At 32.6% G+C, this 20,014-nt stretch overlaps 3 protein-coding genes across 10 annotated transcripts in view; 2 read left to right on the forward strand and 1 right to left on the reverse strand.

The window, feature by feature from the left end:
- Positions 1-6,293, forward strand: part of LOC136341155 (solute carrier family 2, facilitated glucose transporter member 3-like) — a 32,085-nt gene extending 25,792 nt beyond the window's left edge. For all 7 annotated transcript variants that reach the window (XM_066285816.1, XM_066285815.1, XM_066285821.1 and 4 more), the window contains 6 exons: positions 1,576-1,713; positions 1,896-2,107; positions 2,656-2,922; positions 3,061-3,273; positions 3,429-3,632; positions 4,235-6,293. In XM_066285816.1, coding sequence (XP_066141913.1) covers positions 1,576-1,713; positions 1,896-2,107; positions 2,656-2,922; positions 3,061-3,273; positions 3,429-3,632; positions 4,235-4,378 — 1,178 coding nt within the window. In that variant the 3' untranslated portion in view covers positions 4,379-6,293. The remainder of the gene's footprint in view (positions 1-1,575; positions 1,714-1,895; positions 2,108-2,655; positions 2,923-3,060; positions 3,274-3,428; positions 3,633-4,234) is intronic.
- Positions 6,294-8,590: 2,297 nt separating this feature from the next.
- nesd (nessun dorma) lies at positions 8,591-12,601 on the reverse strand. The gene is made up of 5 exons (XM_066285814.1): positions 11,908-12,601; positions 10,830-10,987; positions 10,394-10,567; positions 9,206-9,866; positions 8,591-8,832 (listed from the first exon to the last, which is right to left on the reverse strand). The coding sequence occupies exons 1-5, from the start codon at positions 12,390-12,392 to the stop codon at positions 8,625-8,627; spliced, it is 1,686 nt and encodes a 561-aa protein (XP_066141911.1). The 5' UTR covers positions 12,393-12,601; the 3' UTR covers positions 8,591-8,624.
- Positions 12,602-12,606: 5 nt separating this feature from the next.
- On the forward strand, positions 12,607-19,844 carry IleRS-m (Isoleucyl-tRNA synthetase, mitochondrial). Of its 2 annotated transcripts, none has more exons than XM_066285812.1 (14): positions 12,607-13,018; positions 13,608-13,730; positions 14,414-14,561; positions 15,082-15,280; positions 15,443-15,556; positions 15,816-16,015; positions 16,122-16,291; positions 16,568-16,804; positions 17,090-17,265; positions 17,484-17,610; positions 17,933-18,228; positions 18,400-18,613; positions 18,802-19,242; positions 19,605-19,844. In XM_066285812.1, exons 1-14 carry the CDS (start codon positions 12,857-12,859, stop codon positions 19,839-19,841), a joined length of 2,844 nt encoding a protein of 947 aa, XP_066141909.1. In that variant the 5' UTR covers positions 12,607-12,856; the 3' UTR covers positions 19,842-19,844. The 2 variants fall into 2 exon arrangements, with proteins under 2 accessions (XP_066141909.1, XP_066141910.1); XM_066285813.1 differs by having other exon boundaries at positions 12,883-13,018; positions 13,588-13,730.
- The last annotated feature ends 170 nt before the right edge of the window (positions 19,845-20,014 follow it).

Consider the following 20,014-nt stretch of genomic DNA (forward strand, 5'->3'; position numbering starts at 1 on the left):
TGTCTTCTCGTTTACTTGTAAAGCTTCATTGATTTACACATGATTCATTTTGAGAGAAACTTCGAACCAATTAGGCTTTAATCACCAAATGATTAACGATAGTGGATTATTTTGTGATGCAAAGTCGGAGCGGCTACTATTAACTGATCGTCAACCAATCGAATTGATCCAGATACAGCGTGAATAATGAGAATTTTTAATCCTTATGACAAGCTAATTTGTTTACCTAGGCTAGGTGTCGTTTTTTATCTGTTAAATAGCAGTAATTCGAAACTACTTGCATTTTGATCAGCAGTAAAGTTGTTGTCAGATTTGACTCTACGGTTGACCCATTGGTCCACACGAATGGGTTGACTGTATCAAATGAAGGCTAAAACAGAACTTTAAACCGATATTTCAGTAAAATTGGTAACAGGGAGACAGTAATAAATACTAGACAAGAATTTATGTAGGTATCTATAAGTCTCCCAAGTAAGATCTATTTTTGCATGCAGCTGATAGTTTTGCATTATTTCTGAACGTGAGTTATGTAACCATTTGCAACTTCTTGTGGTTATATGTATTCCTTCGCATTTTATCTTGTTCATATATTATCTTACCTATGGACGTCTGGCGCCATGGGCCATCACAGTCCAATAGGACATAGGAGTTAATGCGATTTAGATTTTAACCATTCAGCAACATTTTGAACCACTGTAATCGCAATGCACATGTAGTTCCGATCTATTTTTATGTGACCTACCGTGATGACTAATTTCATCAATATTTAGATAAAACATAGATTTAACAGAAATTTTTTATTTCTCCGAAAAGTCTAACCCTGTAGAGTCTAAATTTATGCTTAATATGCATATCATAGGTAGTATGGTATAAATAACGAAACAAAATATAAATTAACATCGCACCCTGTATACCGGATATCTCGGTAACGAAGATTTTCAGGCCCATGTTTTTGCTAAAAATTAGTGCAAAAACTGATGTAAAAAATTTCTGTGAGGTTATTAACATCTTTTCAATTTACACTCTCTGTTTGTCTAATAAATATTTTAGTTTACTCGCTAATTAAGTCGAGAATCCGAGCTAGTCATCGTGTGGGGCATCGAGTTACCTATTATTCTAATTTCTAATACATCTACACAGTACATTCAGAAATAAAGTTATTCATTCTATGCTAAAGTACTGAACCATCTCAATATTTCTAAAACGACGGAAAATGCGACTTGTAAATCTCTACTAAGTTAATGTTTTAATGGAAATACATTATAGAAAAACGAGAATGTTTCGCGGAAGCTTTACCATGAAGTCTATATCCATAATTGCCTGAAAGAGTTACATTGAGTCAAATATAAATTGCAGCACCTCCATAATTTCAAGTTATTCTCACATGTAGATCTTGTGGTTCATATTCTTCGAAAAAAAAAAGAAAAGAGTCAAACCGTGTTTACATCAAATTAACTTACTTAATTTGAGTAAGTTGTGCGTATATAATTATCTGAACAGGTGATTAAACCATCCTTAAACAGATTCCTGAGATTTTTTAAATTCTGCGATGCATATTCCAATTTTCTATTTCAGGCTTTGTTGCCGAGAGATTTGGAAGAAAAAATGGTCTGTTGCTTAATAACATCCTGGTATTACTGGCCGTCATCGCCATGTCTTCGGCCAAAGCAGCTGCCTCGTATGAACTGATCATTTTAGGCAGATTCTTAATTGGTAAGTAAACGGAATGGGGAGATGTGCAGGAAGTTAGAAATTAATAGATGTTAATTGTTTTATTGTGTTTATAAGTTCTGGGAGGAACCGATTAAAGGGCTAATAAGAGTACCACATAATGTAGCGTTTTTCGTTATAAATGATAAAAATAATTGTTCATTTACAAAATGAATTATCCGTAGGTATCAACTCAGGATTAAATGCCGGTTTGGCTCCCATGTACCTAGCGGAAATTTCACCGGTAAACCTCAGAGGAGCAGTGGGAACTGTCTATCAGTTAGTGATCACGATCTCAATTCTTATTGCTCAGATCGTGAGTCTAAAATCTGTTTTGGGAACTGCAGAACACTGGCCCACGCTTCTGGCTTTAACGATTATTCCTGCCATTTTTCAAGTAAGTATTTATGCTCACCAATGATTATAACACAGCAAAATTGTCATATATTATCTACAAAACTAACGTGACTATAAAAACAACGTTCGTTTTATTTGAATAACAACCCACTTAACAACCCACAGATCCTAACAACTAACAACGTTCAAATGAAGATAGAAATTATGTTTTTTTTCTGGAACCGCTCGAGATTTGGCAACATTTTAGAGGTTTTTTTAAAATAACCTTCACAAAACCACCTCCTTCTTAATATCATCTTAGAACGGAGATAGATGTCGCACTTCAAAAGAACTCTGTTTCAAATTATAAATTCAAAATCTCTTAAACGACTAAAAATTTGCAAAATTTTGAAAAACTGAAAATTACGGCTTTTTCAGTAATTCTCTTAATATTATTTATGTCTTTAACAAATTCGAACGATACAAAGAAAATCCGGCAATGGCGTTAAAAATGTTTTAAAAGTTTTTCGGGAAAATAAAAAAGAGAAAACCTGAACATATCTGAAAATCATATCTAATTGGACGCTTATTGAATTATTCATTTTTCAGCTGGCAACCTTGCCCTTCTGCCCTGAATCCCCCAAATTTCTCCTTCTTTCCAGAGGCCTCGAACTCAGATCTCAGAAAGCATTGTCGTGGCTTCGAGGGACTATCACTGTACATGAGGAGATGGATGGTATGAGGGCTGAGGCCGACGCCATGAAATTGGTTCCCAAGGTCACTATTAGAGAACTGATCTCGAACAGCGCATTGAGAATCCCTCTTGTGATTTCTTTAACTGTTATGGTAGCTCAGCAGTTGTCTGGAATCAACGCGGTAAGTGCTGTAAAGATTGTTATTCTATTCTACTATGAAACGATATTTGTGTAAAAAAAGGGGCATTGTTCTCTATTGTTTATAGTCATGTGCCCCTTTAATTATCAGCCTCATTATTGAATATACATATGTTTCTAGGTAATGTTTTTCTCATCTCAAATATTCCAAATGGCCAAACTCAACGACGAAAATTCCACTTATGCAACACTTGGAATGGGTGGGATCAATGTTTTGATGACAGTAGTTTCACTATTCTTAGTTGAGAAAGCAGGTAGAAAGACTCTACTTCTGATCGGATTTGGCGGTATGGCTATAGATACGGCCTTATTGACAGTCAGCATGCTGTTTGCTGTGAGTAATTTTTAAGTAAAGGTTCAGGTTTCGATAATCTAGCTGCGAAAATACCAAATTATTTCCAAAGATAATACGGTCGCAGCTAAGATAATTGAGCTACTTAACCGACTTTTTTATAACTACTCCATAATATTTTTTATTTTATTTTGTAGGATAAATCACAAGCAGCTGGCATCATCTGCGTGATTCTCGTGATGGTATATGTGATCATGTTTGCTTCGGGACCTGGTTCCATTCCATGGTTCTTAGTATCGGAATTATTCAATCAGGCAGCAAGACCTACAGCTAGCGCTCTTGCAGTATGCCTGAATTGGACTGCCAACTTCCTCGTGGGATTAGCTTTTCTCCCATTAGCTGTAAGTATTGAAATGTTTGATTCCGAAATCCTAGTCAACTCATCTGGCCCGAAAATGCTCGAATCTAATCAATCGGATTTAATCTCATAATCGTGTTTAGTGTTTTAATCACGTTTCTACATCTTTTTTTAAGTTTCAAGTCAAATACCAGATTTTTTATCTTTAATCCAAGGCTCATGGTAATAAAGAGATCAAACTCGAAAATCTCAAGTTTACTATAAATAACGGATATGGAAATTGTTATTTAAAATAAAAGTTACGCTGAGTTTGAAATGTTCAATTTTTTCCCGTGAAACATTCTAAAAATTATTTTCGAAATCTATTCGCATCATTCCCTCCCTGTTACTATATAGCTTTTTAATCATTCAACCAAACCTCTACCTAATGTTATTTACGAGGTTGCAATGCTAGACCATTTCAACACCAATCCTTCTTTTCTTTATACTATATACTTGAAGCAACCAACAAACTCAGAGACGATTTATACACCTTATAGAATTCCTCTTGAATTTGAGTTGAACAGTTAGTAGGAGTACATAGATCATAGACTGTTTCGTATAGACTTTCATGAGCTGGATATTACTATTAGAACATTGTTTCAGGTGGCTTTGGGTCCCTACGTCTTCATAATATTCGTCATTCTACAAGTGTTGTTCCTAATATTTATCTACAAGAAAGTTCCAGAAACCAAAAACAAATCGCTTGAGGAGATAGCTGCCATGTTTAGGCAGCAGTCCTATCAGTAGAGATAACGAGATAAAAATAGGTAATGAATTAAATTCTTATTTAAAGATGGCTACCAATTTTGAAGACGAAAATGTTTATACGACCTTTCCTGGGAATCTGATAATTTTAAAGATGAACTGTGCGAAAAGTTATAATGCAGTATATAAATTACTCAAAAACAATTTTATGTAAACCGCTAAAATTTTATTTTCATAAAACAAGTAATTTATTACCTGCATAGGCATATCTGAAGTTAAATGTTTTTCAGATGAGCGTAAAATAAACATTTTCAACCGTACAATGCTACTATACCTACAGATAATGGGTTTTGGTATTAGGTATTGTAAATGATACTGTGCTAAAATAAGAACAATCTATTTTATGTGCATATATGGGAGACTGATATTAAGAGAATTATTTTTATTAAAACAAATTGTTACTAACGTATCACTAATTACTATCTTTTGGATAGAATAATAGCGATATATTATAGAGCTTTTACGGTAAGTTGTAGTAAGACCTACTACAAAGTCCACTACACTTATATATTAAGATTTAAAAAACAAGCTTGGCCATCTAACACACAAGGGGATTCAAATTGCGATTTCGTCAAATTATATATTTAACATGAACCTATTTTAACGTCTAATGTGGGCCTAAAGTTCTTCGATTGTGCTTTCAGGCTAAAATTTTGTTTACTCTCATTTAAGGCTGCTTTTACGTCTCGATTATCCAATTGTTAAGCATAACAAATATTGCAAGATGTCAAAAGGAAAATTCGATAGTTCAGGTTATTACATTTTTGATTTTGTGAGTGACTAAGTATTTTTGCGCCGAAAGTGTGCCAACATACCGAACGTACATTCCAGAAGTTATACGTAAAGCTATGCAACAGCCTGAAGAGACTTTGTTGCATCTTTGAGGGAAAACTAGACATTCAATCGGGAAGAACGATACAATCGGAAATTGAATTTTTTCCAACATCACTGCTATGGAGGTACATAAAAATAATTTCAACAGGCATCGAACAAAGGAAAATTTTAGCACTCATCAGTTGAAAATTGTTCAAGACAGATATATCGTCGGAAGTGCTTTGAATAACAACCTATAAGAGCATTATCGCTTTTATTTTACACCTTTCTGAATATTTCTCAATCAGTTTTACTTCGAATTAACATAATAAATTTGAGTTTAAAGAACATAACTTGGACTGGAAATTAGCTTGAATTTTTTTGATACCTTAACAATATTACACATAATTAAGTATCACCTTGCATTTCTCACTAGGTATATTATTCTAGCTCTCTACATTTCAGTAAAAAAAAAAAACATTTTAATTCAATTTAACATACATAGTTTCGTAAGTTCCTTTGTAGGTTAAATCTAATAGTCAAATCTGTTGTTTCGATTTATAAATTATTACTTATTTCTTTTATTTATCGATTAAAGTGTGTAGTGACTATTACATCATTAAAAGCCAGGAAGCATTAGGATGTTAGTTAATTCAGGGTCCTAAATTTTGTGGCCAATAACTCGTTGATACAAATGAGTGTTATTGTGTTATTTACGTACCAATGCAGGATAAGAGGTGCTTTCCGAATTAGTTGCAAAATGTGGGACTTCCCAGTAGAAAAAGCGAGCAGGAAATTGATATTTCGCACACCCTCGTAGGTAAAGATAGTATTTTCCTTTTCAAAATACGAAATTAGTAATAAACAAATGTGACAAACAAGCATTGTTTTCTTCGATACGAAAATTCTCTTTGCTAAAACAATAACTACGTTATCGGCTGGGAGAAAAATTTATACACCCTGTGTTTATGCTTTTAAAACCTCTTTCAACTCATTTTTAACCTAAAGACATAATAGGATAAGTAGAATTTAAATATAAACAATTTTAGTTAAGAGAGTGTTAGGAAAATATAATATAAAACTACCTAATTATAAATATTACAAAATAACTTTCTATTTTAAAAGACAGTCAACGTAACAACAAATATCAAGATCTGTTAAATTATTATTAATTTTAAGTTAGGGGCCAAATTCAAATTTTTTTGTTGGAAATTGGGTGAGTACGAATTGAGCATAGATTCAATATTTTGTCCACTTAATTATCCTTTCTGAATTCGGCCCTAAATCGCAAAAGCAATGTATCTAGTCCTCAATAATAATAAAAATTCAAATATCAATACATATAATTTGTAACAAACCAACGCAATTTGCAATAGCATTTTGATGCTAATAATGACCGTTTAATAATCTATTAGCACAAAATGTAATTAATTTTGGAGAGCAAATAAACATTCACATTAGCATCTAGCGATTTGCGCAAGTTTGATATACCGGTATTGCATTGTTTTTACAGTTTTTTTAACTTTTGATGGTATTTTTAACTGTTCATATATCTCATAATGTTGCTGATTCGATCGTATTTCATTTTCAGGATTCGTTTTAATAAAACGTGAGTAAAAAAAGATATGTTTCATTTATTACACTGCAGCAAATTAAGGCAAGATGAAAATAAAATCCTAATAATTAGATCGTTCTGAAACCTTTTTGCCTTATCAATCCCGTTTCCTTCCTATATATATATATAAATTAAGATATAAATATTACCCAGGATAGCTACTCTTTAATTTCTTTCTACTTCAATTCCCATTCAAATATACCTACCTGTAATTCGGCTCTGGTTTTGCAAGAAAGCTATGGTAAATGATGCAGCATCGTGTATGCGGTTCCATTATGTTTTTACGAGCTTGCAATAAAGTGGTTTTACCTCACACATTTGCGAACTGAAACTAACAATTTATCTTCTACCTTACAAGACCTAATACTTTATTACAAAATATTGTTAACCCCGCAATGAGCGTGAGGTAAAATACCACTTTCAGCACTTGTTAGATAAATAGAGCCAGTTCAAAATTAATTTTTTACCAGAAAATATAGAATAAAAATATTTAACTTTATTATTAAATTGATAAAAAAAATCTATATATATAAGATTCAAAAGAAATATAGTAGGTTAACAAAAAATAAAAAAGCAACAAATTAGATTTCGTTTGATAATGATAATATATAAAAATAAAGATAAAACATACAATACATATTTATAACGAGTGGACTCGCAATTACGAAAATTTCATAATAATGCGAGACCTCCCTTAATTCACCTAAAAACTATTTTAATATTTACAATAAATATATAAACATAATTCCACCTATCGATCAATTTCCTGAAGGTTTTCTTACCATTTTTTTTATATTAGGAAATGCTAAGAATTGGTTTAGGATTAGATTTCTTTGGTACCTTCTACTTTTATATTTTTTCTTCTAAATTTTAAATGACACCTGGTATTTCTATTTAAAACATTAAGGTTAACTTACGTTTTCATATATTTATTAATTTAAAAAAAAAACATAAACCAAGTACCTCGACAGTACGATTCTTCATAGATTTGATTACCTGTTAGTACCATAGATTGGCGAGAAGAAATCTGTTGGTGGCTAAAAGACGGGTTCGCAGATAGCGCCACACACAAAAATTATTGTGATTCTTGAAAAATGTTAAACATCTCCAAAACCGCTGGAGATGCGATATCATTCTCCGACCACCATCAAAGATGGTTCGAAGTAGCTTTCAAATGTACCAAAATTTCAAGTAATTTCGACTTTCAATTAAAAGTTTCATTACATTGTTCGAAATTACATCGTTCTCGTTGATCTGACAAAAGTTAACTGTGAATCACACGAAACATCAATAATAAGTCACCCCCCCGTACAAAAAGCATGAGTCAGAATCACGTCAGCAACATCCACTTTCACTCACCAAATCACAAATACACTAACAACGCACCTCACGAATTTTTAGACCAAAAAATAAACGATTATCCCGATTATTATTGCAGAGCAAATTACGAACATTTTGCTTATCGGCGCGCTAACGTTCGAATGAATCACCTACGAAGTGATATCAGTACAACCTGCCTTTTGTAAAGGTACAGCTGATCGGTATTACAAATGATAGATGCGATGTTTCCATATTTAGTAAAATGGCAAAATATTTATGAATTTAAGACAGCAGTTTCACAATGCAAACATACCCCGGCGAAATAAAAAAACTTTTCTCTTCTAAAAAGAAGTCAGAGGTTTTTCGAGAACGATACTAATTTAGAATTTCATTAGGTATTAAATACGTTGTGTTCATAACTAATATATATAATAAAAAAATCAATATCAAATCTTAACGTAAATAACGTGCTATACTTTCCTAATTATACATTTCAACTACTGTGTCGCTTACATTTGCCTCTTTTAATTCTAGGTCTTCATTGGAGCTTAAATCATCCATAATTGTAACATTACAATCCGGGTTTTCGAAGAGGTTTTCAATTGGCGAAATTCTGCATTTCTTAATACAGACGTCGCCTTTTCCATTGCCACTGCCTTTTACAAATTTCGTGCTAACATAAGGTAGTCTAAAAAGACGAAACGTTGGCTAGGATGAATACAGACAAATCAACTGCATTTACTAATTGTACTTTTTCAGTCCACAATTAAATTTTAAATTTTGAGTCATTCTTCAAATCTTTATTTTTAATGGCAGTGGTACCGCCAAAAGAACTTTAAGTGTCTGCATTAAGACTGATTTCAGCGGCAAGACAATCTGATACCGCACTACACGGTCAATCTGATCAATTGCTCTACGAAGGCACACACATGACAATAATAATGAAGAGACTGCAACAAATTTAAGATGGAAACACAATCGTCTCAACTATCTTAAGAATAACTTTTTAGAAGTTGTATTTTTTCACCAATGTCGTACAAATAATATAATTTGATACTTACAAATTGAGAGCGTCGATTGATTGCTCCGTTTGAAGTTCCCTTGCTAAATCACGTTCATATTCCACCACGATTCCAAATTCCTCACAGCTTTTTATTACAGTTGTTGATATTGCTGTTTGGCAATTTTCATGAATCAAAAGCCCACAGTGAGCCTTTTCAATTAAACATTTCTCTATCGTTATTGAAGATCCAGTGTTTCCTATAATTGCAGTTGAAAACCCCGATAAATCACAGGATATCAACGACAACTTTGCATTATTTAAAACAGTGATTCCCTGGCGTGTAGAACAAGAATTAATTCCAATTAGTTTGCAATTCCTCATGGTTACATGACCTTTTCTGACCAACACTGCGCACTGGGATTTCTTGCAATCAAATATGATATTCTCAATTATGATTGAATCGCCAACACAGTTGAACATAACATCTTCGGCCAATGACAATATTTGTACTTGATTCCGTGAATCGACTCCTTTAATAGTGACATTGTCTATTAGGGCGCCTTCGGTTTTTACTGTGTGTTCCTCAGCATTGAGTAATATGATGTCATGATGATTGGCAGATTCAAGTTTCGACATCAAATTTGACGCAAATGTCATACTTTGATGTGGGTACAATTCTTCTACAGAATTAAGCAACCGGATATAATTGGAAGCCGTATCTGGAACAATGTAGATTAAGATATAAACGTTATTGTGAAAAAAATAATTGCCGAAAATACTGGAAAGACAACAAAATATAATTAGACGATGTTATATGGCCAGAGTAATTACCTCGCCCCTTTGTCTTTTCTCCTCTTTTTGAAATCAATATCATTTAAATTCCGGCCGAAATTCAAATCTTTTTATCTAAAAATGATCGTATAGAACATATCATTCTTTAGTATTTATTTTTAAGTAAGCAACGGTGAGAATTTAAAGGTTGCCAGAAAGTTCTTTAAGTACTTCCATGATCTGTCTAAGATCGCATATTAAATTCCTAACAATCATAATAGTGTGATACATAGTACATGCAGAGATCTTACAATTTACTTATCTATGAGCAAAAAATTATACGTTTATCGGGCCGTAAATAAACGAGCCATGAATAAAATAACATTCCCGATAGGTCATCCAAAAATTCCATCAAATTTAAAAAATAATGCAATTGCCAAGTTAAAATGATAAAAAATATTATTTCCAAACTTACCTCCTTTTGATATTATCCATATATGGCGTTTATCCGAATTGAAACGTTCAGTATCAGAAGATTCCTGGCGTTTCAATATTACTTTCCTAAACATTTCATTTTCCAAAAGGTTCAATTCGTTTTGGATTTCTATTATTCTAACGTTTATTTTGATGAGACCTTCAATTCGCTGATCTGAAGCAAAACACTTTTACGTAGTTCTCAATTAGGTATTGGATCTCCGTATTTCAAAGAGTGAAATATTCATTTTTGGGGTACAAAAATACAATGTGATTCCTAAGTTAGGAATTAGCTTCAAACATAAATATTACAGTTGTTTTTATTAAACTTTAATAAAGAAACATATAATATTAACCCATTCAAATTATAGAAGTTGTATTATTCTTAGGTGCTCCATACAGGTGTTTCAGAATATAATACCCTCAGTAATACCTACCATCATTGTTTTCAGAATCGCTATCAATATCATCGCACATATCAGTAAGTTGTTCCCTCTTATTACTCAATCTTCGTGCTTCATTTATTAAAGCATGAATATGTTCACAAGTTGCTTTTGGAATATTACCATTTCTAAGATCATAATACAATCGCAACCTGGAAAGAAGTATTACACTGAGTTCCCGGGTGTAAATTGAAAACTTATCAGACGATAGCAAATGCAAAAACCAAGACAAATGATTTCATATGAGCATACAACCCATGTTTTATTTATTGGTAAAATGGTAAATAGGCAACTTAAATTTTATTTGTGATTTATTGCCTATATTCCCAGGCTATACTGCTTTCTAAATAATAAATACAAATATTTAAGTCAAAACTTAGGTGAGTCTCCCTGACTTGTATAATTGATGGTTGTGGGTCTTCAATGATGTTGCTCAAATTCAAAACACCCTGTATATATCTACTGAATATCGTATGTTCAATTCTACACAAGCTTCAGATAAAAATATGCACAACTCTTACCTTTTCTATATAAAGAATCAAAAGAATGCTGTGGAACATATGAGAATGTTATAGAATAGAAATTCTCTTCATTATGAATTTCCATGTCAGGGATGAATACTTATTCTTGATTCTGTATATTTGAGCGGAACTTTAGCGTGATGGAAATATATCCTCCCTAACCCCATAGTCTATGCAAACACCATTCTGGTGATACCACAAAATGTTAGATTATCAAATAAAAAGGGTATATTTTCCAAATCATCACTTATGGCAGCTCATTCACATATGTAAAAAAAGCGGTCCCAATAAAACATGTGAAATGTTACAGCTTGAGATCTGCCTGATAAGTACTATCAAAATGAGACCCATATGCCACTTTTAAACCCATAGTGTTTAAGTTTCTTCAGTAATATTTGACGTCATAAAATCCTGAAGAAATCTCTATACAACTTATGTATTTTATACAGTTTTTTAAGTGTTGAAATATAATGTTTATGAGAATGAGCAAACCCACTTTGTATATATATTGCTTTAAATTATCACATTTCCGATTCACACAACTGACCTACCTACTAACTAGATGATCTCTCTTCCAATCAGGTGAATCTTCTTCTTCGTCCCAAGGCATTAACAAATGAATAAAGAAAAATCGATACAAGTCTAAGGCATTAGATAGTAAATCCATATTTAACGCAATACTTTTATCTTGTGTTTTTGTGGGCCAAAGTTGTGATAGTGGCACAAAATGCTTCATGGGCAATTGAATATCATCTTGTACAGCTAGGATCTTAACAGATGCTGTCAAGTTAAGAAATTCTATGTCACTCACATAAACCAATACTATTGTCGGAAAAGTTATTTTCAGTTCTTCACACTTTAACCTCGGTATTTTCCAGAATGCTTGCCAACCACTTTTGTCCACAGTAAGTTCCAAATAATATGCCCATTCAGTTTTCAGCTTGGAGAATGGTACATTCTCCAAGCCTGAAAAGATCTGTTCATATTCTTTGAGGCGATCATTGAAATTTTTATCAAATGCTATTATTTCTTCCATTATGGAGTTTGAATGGGAGAAATTCAATGAGTGTTTTTTTTTAACAATTATGTGTTATGCGTTATATGGCTTTTTACCTACACAAAATCTAACTAGTGAAAATTTGAAACTTAAATTTAAATCAAACGGATAAACTGCCAATGGGAGACTGGTGACTTCTATCATCCTCATCTATTATATGTCAATGGCATTGTCATTGTCTGTCGACATGTAGATTGGTTCCACCCTGTCAGAGAACAGGGTACTCACACTGAGGGGTTGCTGTTTTTCCCATGAAATTGTGCACTATTCTCAGTTAAAATTAACTGAGAATAACATTCACCCCTTACTAAGGGCTGAGACGAACACCCTTTTTGATATTACCCTGACCCATTTATCAGCGTTTTCAAAACCTAACCTCTTTTTTTGTGGCTTTTTGAAAAGTTTAGCTTTGAATTTAGAATTTTAGCCTAAATATCTAAATAATGTTAAAATTGTTATTAAAGAAGGGAAAACCTTTAAAGAGATGTTACTGTACAAAAGTTAATTCCAATCGTTACAGCCACACGGTGCTCCTACCCAAGACCAAGTTACCACTTCGAAATGAGGGGCAAAAACTCGTAGACCTCAACAAACATGTTCATGAGGTACATAGTGTTATATTGTGCTTATGAATAAATGTACTATCCATGTGCTGATTTCAAATATCAGAATCTAATGACCTACAGCTTATTTTACAAAATTCAAATCACATTCGAAAGTTTTCAGTGCAGTTTTGAAAATCAGTATTTATATTAAATGAAACTGTTTATATATGTGACTTTATTTAATATTACCTAAAATTTGTAATTTGGTGTTATAGAGACTCTTAAGTGTAGTATGACATGAAATGTGGAGTTAGATTTACTCTGTAGCAACCCAACTTATCCCTACATAGAGTAGCAATAAGCTGAGGATAAAGTGGGCATAGAAAATTATTCTAGATTGTACAGCTTATAACATATACATATATACATACACATGCCTTAGAAAATTCATATATCTTTTAACTTTTTGTGCAGTTCTTATCCCTTGTGCATTGCATAAACCTAGCTCATTGATACCAAGATTGTCACATAGCATTAGCCGATGTCCTTGAAATTTTTCCATTTATTGAAACTTTAAGTTTTAATGAAAAGTCATGTTTCAATTGAAACAACTACAGTTTCTCTTCTAGTTTATGTTTCTTATTTCAAGATGGGAGGTTTTGATACTCTATATGAATGGCAAAGGACCCAGTTAGACATACCAGAGTATACATTACACGATGGACCTCCCTATGCTAATGGTTTGCCTCATATGGGACATGCTATAAACAAGGTAGTCTCAGAAAGTGTGTTTTCTTTTGCTTCCCTTCCTACTGTATTATTTAATTATTTCCTTATTATAATAAATTATTGGAGGCAGCACCGATTGAATTGATTTAATTTGAGTTGCATAAATACAAATTTATGTTGTTACAAATTATAAATTTATTTTCTTTCCATAAATGGACATATTTATGAGGAAAATATTGCCATAAAATAAAAATATTCGAGTTTGTTCCAACTTTGCTAGGGTAACTAGGAAAATCTGGGAGGAAATTGCGCACGTGCAAATCACCGCTATAAATTTTCATTGAGTGATTTAGGGTAATATTGAGAAACGAGTATAGCACTGTGAATATATAAAATTTTATTGCTCATCCCAGGTGCCAATGATATAAAGAAAAACATAAATAGGGTCCAAGATAAAGTTGTTCAAAGTTTACGCATGTTTAGAAACGCGATATCACCAAAAAAGATTATTTGGTGATATGAAATGACCTGAACTAACATAAAAAATTTTTTTTAAAATATGTTATCGAGATTATATTACGCCGGAAATATTTACCAAAAAAAAAGAAACACATTCCAGTTTTCATAATAAAATCATTTTGTAATTTCATAGAATTTATGAGAAATATTTGGTTCTTTATGTGTATATTTAACGTCTGTATATTTTTAATATAAACCTTATTTTAGATTTTGAAAGATGTAATATTAAGGTATAAAGTCTTGGATAAGAGAAAAGTTCACTATGTGCCAGGATGGGATTGCCACGGTTTGCCAATTGAATTGAAAGCTTTATCAGACAATAAAAATCTTGATCCAATATCTATAAGAAGTAAAGGTTAGTAACTTCATACGCGACCCCCGTATATATTAATAATTTGAGGATTGCCAATATCAAAATCACTGTTAAAATTTTTCTACTGTTACATCATTACTGGAAGTTGTGCATCGCTGTTGTCTGCTGTAAAATTAAATTAAAAATCACCACTTATATGTAGTTCATTATTGTCTTGGTACACATATACCTTTAGAAAATCAATTTTCAAGGATCGTTAAAGCTAAAACTGAAATATTCATTTTTTTTTATCAGATATCCGCATAAGTAGTCGATTCCATATAATTTTGAATCAGCTTTTTATTTATCTCCCAACTGCTAATTTTTTTCATAAATCAATCAACATTCCCATGTTTCCGTTCTACTAATTCTCAGGCTATACATAATTATTTTGGACATTCTGTATACATACCTAATCCCTTTTTAATTTGAAATCTCGCTACGAGGGTTTTTTGTTTTACGAAATCCCAGATTAAACTTCATTATCGAGAATACGCTCTATAGATACGTAATTCTTTTCTAGCTCGAAGTTTCGCCACGAAAACGATTAAAAAACAAATGGATGTTTTTAAGTCCTGGGGAGTCATTGGAGACTGGCATAAACATTATGAGACCAAAAATGTAGCCTATATTCAAAATCAATTAAGGATATTTTTGCAGCTTTATAGAAAGGGATATATTTATAGAGATATCAAGCCTATTTACTGGAGTCCGTCGTCAAGGTAAGACGATATAAAGCTCCAGAATAGATCGATCACTCGATCAAAAGCTCATTGCAGTGGAATTTTATTATCATGTTTAATTACAAATAATTGCGGTTACAACTAATTATAAATTACAATTTTTTCTATTATTTGCCCTCAAAAACAAACTATTTGCCTTAGGACAGCTTTAGCAGAAGCAGAATTGGAATATAACGAGAGTCATATTAGTCCCAGTGTATACGTGCGAATACTCGTTAAAGATATTCCTGGAGCTCCCAATCTTGCTGATAAACGGTAAACGATTTTCTTTATTTGCCACGGTAGTTAATTTTTTAATGTGATTTCTCAATGTTTTCGTGAACCACACAGTGTCTTTTCCAACTTAAATTTCCTTTGATAAATAATAGTAAAGGGTATTATGAGTATTACGTTATAACTTTATCTAGTCTTTTTCAAGCTTACTTACTATAGGAGACACTGTCTTTATTGATTATTTTTCCTTCGTAACTTAATTTGTTCTGTGTGTAACAAAGATACCGTTTGCAATTTTAAGAGTGTATGCTATTATCTGGACAACAACGCCATGGACGTTGCCATGCAATCAAGCAATTTCTTATAATAATACCATATCATACTGCTTAGTGAAGAAGCCGGACTTGGAAGATAAAGATTTATACATTATTGCCACTGATCTATATGAGGCCTTTTGTAAAGAAGTCAATTGTGAGTACCAACTGTTGGGAGTACATTCAGGTAAGACTTCTTTATTATTTGGAGTAATTTTCAATTTCCAAAATAATTTCTAGATACTTTATTTTCCAACACTCTGTAAAAATCAATCAAAATTAAATATTTTTAGGAGATATGCTCAGTAAAGCCAGCTATATTCATCCCATTTATAAAGATCAAGTTTGCAGATTTGTGTCTTCTTCACATGCTACCAATACAAAAGGTACAGGTTTGGTACATACCGCTCCTGCTCACGGACCTGACGACTTTTTGGTTGGAATTAGGAATAAGATGACCATTGTAAGTATATTAATTATTATTTTTTTAATTATTTAGATGGTTAACTGTCTTAAGTTATATTAAAGAATGAGATGGAAAAATATTACGGGACGTTACCAACAGTTATTTCACTAGTAAGCAAATTTTACTTGAAAAACCTTATATACTAAATGAATAGTACAATATTCTCTTACTATAACTAAGGTCTCCATATATGGTAGGATGAATTTATAAGTTAATTGTATGTTAAATAAACGTTCGGCAAGTGATCCTTGCAAAATGTTTTATTTTCGCTAGGTGGATTTGATTTCGGATGAAGGAGTATATAAACCAGAAGCAGGTGAACCTTTTGCAAATAAGTATGTTCTAAAAGAAGGCAACGAGACAGTACTAAGCTATCTAAAAGATGATTTGCTACATACATCTAAATTCAAACACAGTTACCCATATGACTGGAGAACCAAAAAACCAGTAATAATTAAAGCTAGCAAGCAGTGGTTTGTGGACACTAACAAAGTTAAGGAAAAGGCCGTGGTAAGTAATTATTTTGATACTTTATGTGATCGATGTTATGAAGAAACTGATTTTTTCTCTTTTCTTTTTCAATGCAAAATTTTATTAAACCCGCATAGGATAAAATTATGTTCAGCTTGTACCGTCAATTTCAACTTAAGTACAACTTTTGTTTTTAAACCGTTTTTCTATTTCTACGAAGTTTTGAGATAATTACTGGAACGTTTGAATTTTCACAAGATTGTTAATTAATCCACTTTGTAATAGTGTGCTCTGTACATAAAGTACTCCGTGGTTTTATTTTAGAAAATTTTGCAAGAGGACGTTACTGTTATTCCTCATGAGCGAAGCGAGATTTACAAAAAGGCGCTGGTGTCTCAATTGCAAAAGAGGCCCTATTGGTGCATTTCTCGACAGCGAAAGTGGGGTGTACCGATTCCAGTTTTTTATCATAAAGCTACGAACGAACCTGTTGTAGACGAGTAAGTCTAGTTTTTAGACTTTAAATTACGTCTTAAATGCATAATGTGCTTTTAATTTATTATATTTTCTTTAACAATCATAATACTCATTAATAAATCGAACTATAGGTGGATTAGATTACAGATCATCCTTAAAGAAGCGGTTAATATATATGTACATATTCAGTTCCGAAATAAAACGGGTTTCGGTGGAAAAATAACAATTGGTTTGATTGCAGAAGTATTATTGATCATTTATGTCGACGCCTGCAAGAAGGTGACACTGATTTCTGGTGGAAGTCGCCCATTGAGCACCTCTTACCTGAAGAATATGCGACCAGTTCATTTGAGTACACAAAAGGGGAAGTAAGTATTCTTGAGTAAGTATGAGCATTTCTAATTTTATAAATTTATTGCTGTTGTCTATTTATGTGAAGTGAAACATACAAAAGAAACTATTTTATTTTTATCAATATATTTGTGGTTCTGAAAAAAAACAATTTATTTATATTTATTTATTTATTAGGCGCCAACCCCACGTCTTTCGTTAGTTTAGCTATTGGAATTAATTACCTTTAGTCTTGAGTGACTATTAAAAAAGGGAATAATTTTTTTGTAATTTGAAAATATTAATTTTCTCTCACTTGTCTATGTTGGCTTAATTTTTTTTAACAAATGTTTTTAATAGGATATTTTTGATATATGGTTCGACAGTGGCATTTCGTGGTCTCACATCCTGAATGGCTCTCAAGTTGCCGATCTTTATCTGGAGGGCGTCGATCAATTCCAGGGCTGGTTTCAATCAAGTTTAATTACTTCCGTAGCTTTAAGAGGTTTTGCACCTTACAAAACCATTTTTGTTCATGGATTTGCTGTTGATAAAAACGGGGTGAAGATGTCCAAGTCACTCGGAAATGTTGTTGATCCTGTTAACGTAGTGTGCGGAAAAAACGGTCACAAAGCATACGGCGTTAATGTGCTTAGGTGAGTTTATTATCTAAGTTAAACTACATTTTTTTGCATGTCGTGTTTTGCAATGTCGGGTGCGCTTTAAAAGTCTTCCTATACCCTTATAAAATGCTATTTTGCAAAGTATTTTATGGGTGTTTTTTAAGTAAGTTTGTAGGCTTTAAGTAAAGTAATATTTTGTTTCAGATGGTGGGTAGCGTGCCATGCTAACCATGTCACCCAAGCGTTGGTTAGCGACAATATTTTAAACCAAGCCAAAGATGAAGTTCTTAAAATTAGAAGCGTTTTGCGCTTTGCGGTTGCAGCATTATCCGATTACCAATTCAATGAAAGAGATGTAGAACACTTGAGGTTTTCAGACAAATATATTTTGTACATACTGTTTGAATTCTACGAGAAAGTAAGCATATATAGAAACGCAAATATCAGACAATATTGTCTTCATCTGTTGGGATTTTTACTTAATGCTAAATACATTCAAATGAAAGCGATTGCCACTTTGGTTGCGAATTTCAAAGCAATTGCGCAAATGCAACTTCGATTTGTAACGGCCATTAGAAATAGCAACAAAATTAAACAAACTTTTAGGCGCAAATCCACATCAACAACTTTGATTTCCACAAAATCAACTTCAGGTTGATACCCCTACTAACCAACGAAATTTCTGCCGAATACTTCACCTCAATCAAAGACAGACTGTATTGTCAGCCAGCCAACGATGTATGCAGAAAATCGGCACAGTTTACATTGCTTTATTTGTTTTACACAATTTCCCAAATAGTCGGAGGCATCTTGCCACATTTGATTGAAGAATGTTTTGCCCATTTGCCTCAGAACGTTGACAAAAAAACGTTTTTCCGCAGTGAACTGCTAAAGCCCCAAGCCAATTGGCTCAACTTAGAGGTAGCGAGAGCAATGAAGGTGTTATTGGAGATTAGAAGAGAAGTTAATAAAATGTGTGAGTTGGGAAGTTCGCTAAGTAGCGATGTTGTAGTGGAATTGAGCGAGGATTATTATCGTTATTTAGAGGTAAGCGATTTTGGGTTAAAAAAAAACGTATAAGAACAGTAAAAGTCAACAAATTTTATCGGTGAGCGTAAAGTTTAAATATGTAGAGAATAATAGTCGGGAATGGAAGTCCTTTTGATTGGAAGGGGTTTTGTTGCACGATTTTTGCATTGTTTAACTTATCATTATATCATGCATTGAGGATGCAATGTTGGCTTTTTTAACTAATAAACAAAATTTACAGATGGACACGACATAACATAACACAACCATTGAACACACATTTGGGTATTTAATTTTACTTTTCTTATTGTTCTTATAATATATGTTTAATTATCATTAATATGACTTGATAAGTAGTAATTTAATTGCGAATTTTCCAGCCATTTTTGAATTCACAATTCGAGAAGGATGTAGAAGATATGCTGCAAGTAGCGAGTGTTGTTTTAAAAACTAGCAGCGTCCCAGACAACGTTCTCCGCATTTCGGTTTCCAAAAGTGACAAATTTAATTGCCCAAGGTGTAGATTAGTGAAATCTGTGAAAGCCGAGGAGTTGTGTTTTAGATGTAATCGAGTTGTGAATGAATTTTATGATAATAAATTTAATTTTGCTAGTTAGAAAGTGTTGTTTATTTATTGAACAGTCATCTCCCTTCTATCTAGATTGTCGTTATATACGACTTTTCTATTCCAACATGTCTATATTTTTAAGCAAGCAGAAGATTTTTTTTTTCGAGCAAAAGTTTGAATTTATAATTTTAAAAACTTGCAAACAAATCTGCTTTGCGGTTG

The sequence above is a fragment of the Euwallacea fornicatus genome, chromosome 9 (genome assembly GCF_040115645.1).
Source record: "Euwallacea fornicatus isolate EFF26 chromosome 9, ASM4011564v1, whole genome shotgun sequence".
Classification (NCBI taxonomy): Eukaryota; Metazoa; Arthropoda; class Insecta; order Coleoptera; family Curculionidae; genus Euwallacea; species Euwallacea fornicatus.